This window comes from Varanus komodoensis, unplaced genomic scaffold, assembly GCF_004798865.1.
Source record: "Varanus komodoensis strain SLA01 unplaced genomic scaffold, ASM479886v1 scaffold1, whole genome shotgun sequence".
In the NCBI taxonomy this organism is placed as follows: Eukaryota; Metazoa; Chordata; class Lepidosauria; order Squamata; family Varanidae; genus Varanus; species Varanus komodoensis.
Genome location: NW_025335268.1, coordinates 87,748,476 through 87,761,180, shown reverse-complemented (window position 1 = coordinate 87,761,180; position 12,705 = coordinate 87,748,476). Strand labels below are relative to the sequence as shown.

General features: G+C 41.0%; 1 protein-coding gene across 6 annotated transcripts in view; it reads right to left on the bottom strand.

Annotated features, from left to right (window-relative positions):
* The window catches only part of MAP4K4 (mitogen-activated protein kinase kinase kinase kinase 4), a 159,467-nt gene that overhangs the window by 45,816 nt on the left and 100,946 nt on the right, over positions 1-12,705 (bottom strand). For all 6 annotated transcript variants that reach the window (XM_044433962.1, XM_044433970.1, XM_044433978.1 and 3 more), the window contains exons 7-11: positions 12,125-12,255; positions 7,260-7,314; positions 6,485-6,563; positions 3,935-4,110; positions 2,556-2,628 (exon numbers count right to left, since the gene is read on the bottom strand). In XM_044433962.1, coding sequence (XP_044289897.1) covers positions 2,556-2,628; positions 3,935-4,110; positions 6,485-6,563; positions 7,260-7,314; positions 12,125-12,255 — 514 coding nt within the window. The remainder of the gene's footprint in view (positions 1-2,555; positions 2,629-3,934; positions 4,111-6,484; positions 6,564-7,259; positions 7,315-12,124; positions 12,256-12,705) is intronic.

The following is a 12,705-nucleotide window of genomic DNA, read 5'->3' as shown; positions in this document are numbered from 1 at the left end:
CCAGGGCTATTGACATGATCACTCCCAAGCATCCTCTCCCACCTGGCAGAGCCCATTCATCTCCTTGGTATACACCTGAATTACGGGTGATGAAGCAGGTTGGGAGACGTCTAGAGCGTAGGTGGAGAAGATCACGGGGTGATTCTGACCAAACACACTTAAGAGCCCATTATCGGGCCTATGCTGTGGCGGTGAGGATGGCGAAGAAGAAATTCTTATCCGTTTCCATTGCCTCCTCACAATGCCATCCAGTGGAGCTTTTTCGGGTGGTGTAGGGGCTGATACATCCGGGCCCGAAGAAAGATCTTGTGCCACCCTCGAAGGCCCACTATGACGACTTTGCCAAGCATTTCAGGGAGAAAATCGCTCAGATTCGCCACGAGCTTGACTCTGCTATTGAATCAGATTCTACTGGGGAGACGCCATTGACGCCATCGAGTCCACAATTAATGGATGCATTTCAGTTGTTGCGGCCTGATGATGTGGACAAAGTGCTTGGACAAGTATGTCCTACCACTTGCTTACTAGACCCATGTCCATCTTGGCTACTTAAGAAAGCCAAGGACGGGATTGGGACCTGGATCCTGGAGGTGGTCAACGCCTCTTTAAGAGACGGCCGGGTACCTGCCCCTTTAAAGGAAGCAGTAGTCCGGCCAGTCCTAAAGAAGGCATCCCTGGATCTAGAGCTGGCCGCCAATTATAGACCGGTGGCCAACATCCTGTTCCTGGGCAAGGTGCTAGAGCGGGTGGTGGCAGGACAACTCCAAGCACTCTTGGATGAAACTGATTATCTGGACCCATTTCAGTCCGGCTTCAGACCCGGCTATGGCACTGAATCTGCCTTGGTCGCCCTGTACGATGACCTGTGCAGGGAGACAGGGGGAGTGCCTCCCTGTTAGTTCTCCTGGACCTCTCAGCGGTGTTCGATACCATCGACCATGGTATCCTTCTGAATAGGCTAGCGGGATTGGGAGTTGGAGGTACCGCATGGCGGTGGTTCCACTCCTATCTCAACGGCTGATTTCAGAAGGTGGTGCTGGGGGACTATGGCTCTGCGCCATGGCAACTATGCCATGGAGTTCCGCAGGGGTCCATTTTGTCCCCTTTGCTATTTAACATCTACATGAAACCGCTGGGAGAGGTCATCAGGAGGTGTGGGCTGCGGAATCATCAGTATGTTGATGATACCCAGCTCTACCTCTCATTTTCCACCAATCCAGGTGAGGCAGTGGCTGTGCTGAACCGGTGCCTGGCCAAGGTAATGGGCTGGATGAGGGCCAATAAACTGAAGCTCAATCCAGACAAGACGGAGGTCCTGTTGGTGGATGACTCGGGCCTCGGGATGGGGGACTTGGACCTTATCCTAAATGGGGTTGTAATCCCTCTGAAGGACAGGGTTCGCAGCTTAGGAGTGCTCCTCAACCCTGAGCTGTCTCTAGAAGCTCAGGTGACGGCGGTGGCGAGGAGCGCCTTTCTTCAGCTTCGGCTGATACATCAGCTGCGTCCCTTCCTGGAGAACGACTGCCTGGCGACAGTGACACACGTGCTGGTAACTTCCCAATTAACGCGCTCTATGTGGGGCTACCCTTGAAGACGGTCCGGATACTTCAACTGGTGCAGAATAGAGCTGCCAGGTTGCTGACGGGGACTGGGTGTTGTTCTCATATAACCCCAGTTCTCCATCAGCTCCACTGGCTCCTGATTAAAGTTCGGGCCCAATTCAGCTTGGGACCTGGATATTTAAAGGAACGCTTGCACCCATATATGCCCTCCCACCCCTTGAGATCAGCAACGGATGCCCTTCTCCGGGAACCCTCTGTGAATGATATTCGGAGGGTGAGTACCCGGAGGGCTTTCTCTGCAGTGGCATCCCATCTATGGAATACACTCCCCAGAGAGGTCTGCCTGGCGCTGTCGTTATTTGTTTTTCGGTGCCAGGCTAAGACCTTTTTATTTAAAACTTATTTTAATTGTTAAATTATTGAATTAATTAGGATTTTAAAACTTTTAGCCAAGAATGCACCAGGGGTTTTTTAAAAAAATTTTATTGTTATATTATTATTATTTATGTACGTTTTTAAGTATTCTTTGAGAGCCGCCCCGAGGCTTTGTTGCGATGGGGGCATCATAGAAATGTTTTAAATAAATAAATAAACTGACAAGTATTTCCAATTTCCAAAAGTGTAACAATGAGAATAGCAAAATGAGTTTAGTCCCTCCACTTCACATGCCCTACTCTGTAATGATGAAATGAACAGAACTTTGGATAATCAATAAGGTTCTCTGTGTGGAACAACTACAACCATGTTCAGTCCTAATACTCAAAACATTCTTTAATTCTAAATGTATGCCTTTCATACCAGGCTCAGATTATGGATCACAGGATTCCATAAAACAAACTTGATTTGGCAAGCCTTACCACTTTTTGGGGGGAGGCAATCATCTGAAGCTTTTAGCATGCTTATCGAGAGCAAGGCCCTAATTTGATTTTAGTTCATAAAATTAAAACTGCTTTGTTGAAGTTGATGCTTGGTTCATCACCAGGATTACATTACCTTGGTTCTCCCTCTTGTTCAGGCACTTCCTCCTCCTCTTCTTCACTTCCACTGTACTCATATTCTGTTTCATCTGTTCAGAGTATGAGAAGACAACACTTGTTTATTTATTGCTGTATCACTCAAAAATCCAAAGCTATTTGATCAGTAGCACAAAGACCACGAAGAAGAACTTCAGGATTTGTGCAGCAGAATAATTTGCTGCTGTGTGTCCAACATCTGTTGCTCATATGAGGAGTATGAAATGGGTATGCATCAAACCCAATGTATTAAAATCAGAATTTCAACGCAAAAATATAGCCAAATATAGCCAAAAATATAGCCACACAATATTACCAACTAGCTTTTTCCCCTTAGCCCATTCTAAAAAGAATTCTTGATCCTCTCTCAAGGATTACCATTTCAGTCCTCACGACAGGTCAAAGAAAAATATTTGGTTTGGGATCTAAAGTGTTATTTCAGGTGCACCCAGTTCATATTTTGACTTTCTGCATCTAAACAGCAGGCTGCCGTGCCATATCAGAAGCAGCTTTTGCAGTTCCTTTCCATTGCAAAAGTAGTCGCCATATGGTGTGTGGAAAACCTACTGCTGCTTGAGAAACAAGTTCAAAGTGTATTGGACATGCAGAGCTAGTTGCATGTTCTTTGGATTTTGATCCAACTTTTGAAATTCTTTCAGTACTAAGATTTAACAGTACCGAATTTTAAGCTTTTTTAAATGTATGTGCTCATTTTGTATAGTGAGAAATTGCAAGGTATAAATCAAATGCAATACCGAGTGTTAGCAGACTGTATCATCACAAAATAGCACATTCCTTAGAAGGTGTGATACAAAATAAAATCCTTCCAATGCAATTGAGGCTGATGACTAAGCAGCACATCTGTACTGAAATAAGACTGAAGCCACGAATCTGTAAATCATATAGAAATCATTTATGTCACACACATCCACTCTGCTCTGAATGCCAGCTGACTTCGGCTGTGCAGATTTCAGCTCACATCATCATGCACAGGACAAGAGTTGTTGGCTTGCTGCACAACTTCCATCACAGCAAAACCACTAAGACCAAACTAATACATGTAAACAGAACTCTCCCCTTTAGCTTTTCCTTCTACTCCCCTTCCCTTGTGTGCTTTGTTTTAAATCAGGGTGGGCAGAAGGTAGATTTCCAGATGTTTTGTACTTCATTTCCTAGGATCCTGCTAGCATGGCCAATGATTAAGAATGCCGGAAGTTGAAATCCAAAACAGTCAGAGTTCTATTCTCTGCCCATCTCAATTATGTACAACAGCTGGTAAATATAGGCACTCAGAAGCCAACAATATTTACACAGAGAGACAGGCAGAAATGCGGCTGCAGTTTCAAAGTGATCACATACCTTTCTCTCCTCTCTTTTTCCTGGTTCTGTCTATATGATCTTTAAGCTGGATTCTGACTTGCCTTTCATTTGGCTGATCACGAATAAATGGATGTTTTAAAAGCTGCTCGGTAGAAGGTCGTTGCATATAGTTCTTCACTAAACAGCCCTCTATAAAACTAAAGAACTTTTTTGACCTATGCACAAATAAATCAGACACTGAAGTCACTAGGATCCTAAAAATTAGTAGGACCAAATGCTAACAAACAAACATGACAGACTCACAAAATGCAACAGTAAATGTTGGGATCATAAATTCACAAACTGTAGCAAAGTATATTAGTCCATACCTGGATACGTGAAGAAACAGTAAGAATTTGATAGTAATAAGCAAAACAAAAATCATTTTTTGGCTCAACTTTAAATCCTAACATCAGTACTACATGAAATTAGAGAGTAGCACTTCTTACAATAGATGCTAAAGAAAGCAAGAAGGGCCAGGCTCAAATGGAACTCATTTTTGTGAAGAAATATGCTTAACATTACAATGAGCTTCCACTTGAGCTAACCAATTAGTATTACTCAGTGAAATCTTTTCACGTCTTTAAAGGAATAACACTAATTACATATATAAATTTATGAGAAAAAATCAACCATCAGTGCAGAAAGCACACATTTTGTTTCTGAATAAAACAAAAATCATCTTGATAATCTCAGTGGCTGTCAAACAATACATAAAAATGTATTAAGGCCAATGTGGGTAATACAAATTGCAGAGGAAGAAGTGACTCTACTACAATCAAAGCAATTTTCCTCCTGGGTCTGTCTGAAAAGCAAGACAGTCCCGTTAACTCCCTAGAGAAATTTCTTATGTTAGTTTTATATACAATGAAGCTATTATTAAGTGACTTATTATACAATGAATAAGGAGCAATACTTGGAGGAATATCATCCAAGTCAAAACGACAACAAACTATATTTTCTTAATTACACTAAGAATAGAAAATTTGTCTGTAAAGGACAGAATGTCAGGAATTCTCAAACAATTTATATCCACTATGTGAAATTTAGTACCTTCAGAAGCTTTGGAAATAATAAATAACTGTTCACAGTTTTTATATATTAATGTACACATGAAATGCATAGCTGCTTTTTATGATCAGTTGATCAAACTTCCTATGGTTAATTATTATGTGTTGTGAACAGGTAGGAGCCAGATAACTTTGCTAAACAAGACAGAAATGTTCCTGGGTTGTTCCCTGTGACATCCAGCCCCAGAGTTTTTGCCCATGGTTTGCACTTGAGTTTTTGCTGGGTTTTTTCCTCCGACAACCCAGAGTTCCAGATTCAGACAAAGTGCAAAATGACAGATAGGAGCCAGTGCATTTGCTTGCACTGACAACCAATGGTGAATAAATCACTATATTATTGCCCCACATCCCCAAGGGAGATGTAAAAGAAGAAGAAAAGTCCATTGACACCAATTTATTATCATTATTTATCTTCTGGGAGGACAGGGGGTTTCAGGTAACACATAGATGGAAGGTAATTAATGTTCCATGTACCCACAGCCAAATTGGGTTGTTGAGTGTGAACTGGAATATTTACACTATAAACACTGAGTTTAATAAAGAAAAGGACTTAACTGTGGCAAATCCAATATTCAATTATCATACATTTTTCATTTCAACACTCCAAACATGCAGATAGTATTTCAGTATGGTACACATTATCAATGAACCATTATTTATATTAGTATGGAAGACTTTCGGTTCAGCTTAAAAATGGAGCTCTGTATAAACACATTTTCTTAGTGAAAATTAAGCATAAAAATATCTGTCCTTAAACATATTCTAGTTGAGCAAAAGATTTTATCTCAGTTGCTGAGAAGGGCAACCAAACTACAGTGAATGCCTGCATGAATTTTAACACAAACTCTCAATACAAAACTTAGCACTCATTGGCATTGTCCCACTTTCTTGCTATATCTTATGTCAACAATTAAGAAGTGTGTGGGGGATAAAAATAACGAAGTTTTACTTTCAGCGGCTGCACAGTTTCTTAGCTTAATAGGATGCTGCTTTGTCAAAAACAATGCCTCTTTTGTCCTATGTTTCAGAGTCTTTAGCCCATAATAAAACTAATACTGTATTTTTCTGCGCATAAGATGCTACTTTTTCTTAAAAACATTTACTTAAAAATATAGGTGCGTCTTTTCCCCGGGGTGGGGGGGAGGATGGTGCACGGGGGGCGGCAAAGCGGTGCGCATGGGTGGCAGCAGCTTGCTTGCTGGAGATGGGTAGGAAAAGTGGGGGACGTCCTATACATGGGAGCGTCTTATATACGGAAAAATATGGTAAGTCTTGTGTAAAAACGAGTAGAACTAAGAAGCTCTAAATGCACATCTCATTTTAGGCTTAGATTCAGTGGTACGGAAGACTGATTTCACCCAGCGGAAAATGATTTTTCAGGTCTGTGGAAATAAGTCAAACTGTTCTGTGAAAAAGAAAATGCAGTGTCATAACAACAACTGAGCTAAAGGGAAAACGAACAGAAGTAGCATCCACATACCATTTCTTGGATTTTAGTCTTGGAGGAGGGTTTCTGGGGATAAGGAACAGGGCTCTCATTGGATGCATGTCACAGAGTGCTAGAAATAATAATTAAAATTATATAAGTGTTACTCATTTTATCATTATTCCTGAAAGAATTTCTACACCTATTTTGTTATTCCAAATGACTAATGGCAAGACTATGAATGACTACAAAGACCATTTGAAAATGGCAACTATTAATTTGAGAATGAATTGAATCCCCCCCCCACACAACATGACCCCTAAGAGTTCATTTGTTTCATAAAATGCCAGATCAGAGAAGTTGCCATTTCACATAACCTACAGAAATTGGAGATGGAAAAAGATTTAAGGCCCATTTCCTTGGCAAGATTGTCATTACAGATTGTCCTTTTCAGTATTGCCTTGTAACATTCTGCATGCATATGCTACAGCATATCTGTTCCAAGATCAAATGTCTCTCTCATCAGAAAGTTTATATGGATTAAGTAATCCTGTACTAAAAAGTTTCGCCTGTTGCTTTGTTTCTTCCACCTTTTCGAAATCACAATCACTGCAAAGCTTTTGGCACAATAATCTGGTGAGCAGTAGCATTGTTATTTATGGCTTTTTTATTTTTGCTGCTAGAGGGAATGGGTCAGGAACCCGAAAGAATAGACATTAATCATCGTTTTTCAGAAATCTCAAGAGTAAGTTTAGATTACAAGAAGCATGCCAAAATATAGGTTTCAAACAAAAATCAGTCCAATAGAAAAGGGATACATATCACTTACGAGGAGCACCTTCTGCCATCTCTATGGCTGTAATGCCGCAGGACCAAAGGTCACTCTACAAAGAGAGACCATATGTTAGCAAACACATTATCCATTTTCCTTCACTGTTACAATTTCTGATATATTACATATGGAAGATGAGAACTGCATCAACACAGTCTTTTTAAAATTGCTTAATTTATTTAGAACTTGCCATGGGAGCACACTATATAGCTATGCACTTACATTAAAAAAATATCCTGACTTTCAAAGAACTTAAACTTGGCATATACTTAACTTCTCTGCAGTCTTGACTATTTCAGTCTAAGTTTCTATTTTATTATTTACATACACATTTCCCCCACAGTCACAACTCCTAGGAAAGAAATCTTCCTCTGCCCCTTACCCACCCATGGCTGTAACAGGAATGCACATTTTTATGTTTGTCAAAAGCCTTTAGCTAGAAACTTTCCCTACTTCATGAAGTTCTAAATATGTAATTATTTAGAAACCAAAAATAAACTGATTGCCATTGACACCAAGAGGAAAGCAAAGTCTGAGCAAACAAGTCTGTTGAGAGATGATGCCTTCTAAGGTACATATTTAACAAAGCAGAGTCAGAAGCATGACACCAGAAAGTTCATTGTCCTTTGCCAGTATCTTGCTAAAATAAACATAATGATTTTTTGATTACAGGATGCAAGAACGTGGAGGTGTTGCTGTTCATCAATGGACCAGCTGTCCAAAGCTCCAGTCCTTACGATGCCAGCAATATTCGTGAATGTTAACGTCTATAAAAAGAGATGTCTGACAGATAAGAGACAATCCAACACTCTGTTGTTCCTAGCAATGGCAATTATATCTCTGAGTAATAACAGTTAGGAGATAACTTCTGGGAAAGACAAACTTCAGTGAACAGAAGGGAAGTATTTGATAACAAGTATTGATAACATGACAGAGGAGATATCGTTTTTCTCCGTAGTGCTACCACACAACTGCAAACTCATAGTGCAGACTAAGCCTCAATTCATCTGCTTCAGCAAAAACAAATTACTTCTGAAAGTTAAATTTTTACTTTTCCATAAGACCTAATACAAGGGAAAAAGTATTGATCTAATCAAGTGCATGAATTTCACAAGGGATTTTTGTGACCTGCTTCACACGGCACAACAACTCATCATGGATAGCAAGCCATGATGGAGTGTCATATCATCCAATCCAGGCTTCTTTCCTTAGGGTGGCTCCAACAAGCTACCTTAAGAATCCATGGACTGTAGAAGGCTTGGTATGGTACAATCTGAGAATGTATGTCATCCAAATTCAGGCAAGTGTCCTCACCTTGGGTTGTGGGCAGCAGAGGACAAGAACAACCCTTGACAAGAACAGCCAAAAACCCCCAAACCACCTTGCTGCTCCTGCCAAGCCAGAGTTTGGCCTAGCCACTGCACCAGTGCCCAGGTGACATGGTGGAGCAACTGCTATTCTCTTGCTCCCAGCCCTGCTCTGATGGGCAGCTCTTCCCCTTTTCTTCAGGAACTGATTTCTGTGCTACCTGTTTTGACAACCACTGACATGCCCTCTAATGTTTCAGCAGCATGCTGGAACGATTGTAAGAGGCTTGACTGAACCTTTAAAAAAGAAAAAAGAAAACTGTGACTGAAATAGGTACACATAATCACATTGATTTGTGTATGTCCTTGTCTAAACCTCCTAGCCCTTTAGCCTTATCTAAAAAGCTCATTTCAAAGGAGACCTTAATTTTTGAAAGCAGTCAGTACTCCCAACTGCAGTCAAAGGGGCGGACAATGCTTCTACCCAAGCACCTAGGATCTCCAGGAGAAGGATAAAGGGTGGAAAGGTTGGAAGCACTGAGACCTAATCAGGGAAACTCAAAAAGCCCTAAGGAGTCCAATTGAAAGGGTGGATAAATCCCTCCATTCTCTTTTCATAAGCAAAAACAAGTTGTCTCTTTGCCTAACAGAAAACAATTTTAAAATACTAAAACTATTAGGCTACAACTAGGGTACAAAGAAATGGGAAAACACTGAAAGTTCCTCAGGGTCCAGCTTGAGCTCTTCAGAGGGACTGTCTGGGATTGGGAAACTGGAGATCACAAAAGATAATCCCCCCTCCATGGTAAAAGGTGGGAGGAGGGGGAGTCGCAGGGAGCCAAAAGGGCTCCTGTTTGCAGTAAGGAGAGTGGCTTGATCTACAAGGTCCTTGGGATGCCAGCAGCTGAGATAAGGAAAAGGGGATGATGACAATCCATAGTAAACCCAATAGTCAGGTGCTCCACAGAATAACCACTGCCCTATGGCCATTGCAGGGGGGGGGGGCAGCAACCAATGACAGACTCTGCACCTTAAGAATGGAAAATTATCACAGCAACCACATCACAGTTCTGCCATAATCATAAAGACAGCTGTTTCAGTGCAAATGCAAACTGAATTTGCATTTGCACTGATGTGATCTGCCATGTCAGTGGGCCAAACAGAGAAATACTGCTTCGTTTTCACAATAAACCTATCTTTATCTGCCCCCAGTACGGTGGTCCCAAATTTTTGCCCAAGATTGCAGCTATTCTATCAGGGCAGAGACAATAGGTTAATGCTTCAATCTAACCCTGGCCTTCCACAGCAAGAACACATTACATGTTGGATGAGTCTTGGATAAAACTCAAGTCACACCATAGTTGTACAGTTTCTCCGCATTTGAACTGAATTGCCAAGTTAGAACAAAGCTCCGGGAATGAAAGTCAATTGCTCTTTACACAACCTAGAAAGAAGGAGGAATGCCAAGTCCCATCCATTCCTAGATGTCCAGAAAATGCAAGGCATGAGACAAGGACCATGCACATGGAAAGGCTGCACATCAGGGAGACGTTTTCTTTAGACAATTACTATGCTACTGAAAATAGAATTGCCAGGTTCATACTTGCTTTCTACAAATCCTTTGTACAACCAGTCTTAGAATGCGGTGTGCAGTTACAGTTGCTGCATCTAGAAAGGGGTACTGTAGAGTTGGGAAAAGTGCAGAGTAGGGCAACTAACATGATCAAGGGGCTGAAGCAACTCCCTTATGAAGAAAGGTTACCATCTGGGAGCGTTTAGCATTGAAAAAAGGCAAGTAAGGGGGGAGACATACTAGAGCTGTTCAAAATTATCCCCGGTGTGGAGAAGGTCCATGAAGCTGATTAGTGTGAGATTTGGCTCAAATAAAAGTACTTCTTCACATCACAGATAGTCGTGATGGCCACCAATGTGGATGGCTTCAAAAGGGGAATGGAACAATTTATGGAGGAGCTGTCTCTCCATGGCTACAACCTTGCTTGCTATGTGTTACCTCTCTTATCAGAGGCAGCATGCTGTCATATACAGTTACTGAGGTACTTGGGCAGGTGGAACTCTTGTCCCCATACTTCTTGAGGGACCTTGTGGAGAGCTGAGTTGCCACTGTGTAAATGGAGTGCTGGACTGGAGAGATAAGTGGTTTGATCCAGCATGGATTTTCCTGCCTCAAGATGATAGCTCTGCGATTTTCCCCTGCTGTTCTTCTTCTGGTCTCGGTTTACTTTAGGCTGTTGCAGTATAACACATGGTATAGTCTGTTCTGAATTGTAGCACTTACACCAACAAATAGGGGGAAGGATATGTTTGGATGCACACCATGAGGCAGGAAAATCGCAGAGCTATCATCTTGTTCTGCCCTGCTCTACAATTCAATTTGCTTAATCCTTCAAGAAGCCTCCTTTCCACTCCCACATCACTTTATCATGTGTTTGCTTCTTTATAAAGGAACCATTCACATATGAAAGGATCATTTTTCTTTCCAAATCTGTTTTTTTCTGATGTTGCCTTTCTCCCCCTGCTCTCTCTCACACATGCAGGCATGCATATATATGCTCAAAAATTAGACATACTGAAAGAAAATAGTATCTAGCCTGATGCAAGATCTAATTCTCGAAGGCAGTAAGGGATTTCACTTCCATCAATAAAGTCTGACTCTGTTTACACTAATGCTTTCCTTCTAACATCCAAGATTTTAAATATTTTATTCTTCCTTGTTCATAGGGTTGCCTAAAAACATGCTAAAAGGTGCTTAGGGATTTCCAGAAAGCTTTTTTAAAAAGAAACCTAACTTTAAAGAATGGGGGGGGGAGGGATTCCAACAACAACAAGATCATTTACAGTGATAGCAAGTTTGATGTTTGCTACTGCTGCTGTTGCTGCATGTGCAAACTCAAACAAGTGTATTGTCATCAACTCCTACTAAGAATGGTTCCAGATGACCATCTAAACTATGTATAGAGTAAATGCAAATAAGGCACAATGAAGTTCAGGATTCCCTCTCCTCTTTCTCCATGCACAAAGGAAGAAAGCTTCCTATTTCACTTTACAACAAAACAAAGTTTCATGTTACAGCTGAACACAAGGAACTGTGCTCCTTTCTGCAGTTAGTTTTAAAAAATCGGGGTCTGAAGCCACAGATTCAACACAAAGCTGTGGTTTGTGAAGTCCAAGCAGATTCACCTATTATGCAGGGGAAAGAGGAAACGGCTGTGCAAAAGACAGAGTCTCTTTATGGCTCATTCCTGATCACCTCAATCATGGTTCCTGCTTCACATGATCCGCTGCAACAAGCCCATGCCTGTAATAAGTTCTTTTGCCTAAGACATGACATAGTGCTTTCCTAGAGTAAATCCATTTAAGGACATCTATGCACATTAATTTTTAAGGTTATAATGCACTTGCTTGCTGTTTTCCTTAATTTGTTTAGAAAAAGGGGGAAAACGTTTACAGAGCATTAATGATAAGAAACTGTGCACACAACTCATAACCAGAAGAACAGTAAATACATTTTAACAGTCACATTAATATTTCTCTTACTCTGTAGTCATATGTAGCATCTGGATTTTCATCACAGGCAATAACCTCTGGCGCCATCCAATAAGGTGTTCCAATGAAAGTATTTCTTCTACCAACTGTCCTGTCCAGCTGAGCACTTACTCCAAAATCCACTATATTAAGAATAGGAAAAACAATCAAAACACACTGAAATTATTTCTCCGAAATCACTGCAAAGTAAACAGATACGCAGACAATGTGATTCACATGCTGAGACAGATGGAGCCTTCAAGCCCCATTAATAATGCAGTCAGCATCACTGTACATCATAATACTTATTTAATTAATTAATTCATGTTTATGCCGCCAAATATCCGAGGAGTACTCTCACCCATTTACCACCAAGAAATTTCCTATTAAAATAAAGCATCTTAATCAATGAATGCCTGCAAAGGACGCTGTTCACCAAGGCAACTTCTTATCTAGTTGCATACACAATTCCTAGCATTTTCGGTTTTTAAGGAGGAATGTGATTCACATTCTCTTTTCTGAGATTCAGAGAACATAGTGCAAGTTCTTTTCAAGAGTATAAACGTGCCTTGTAGAACCAACACACACATCCT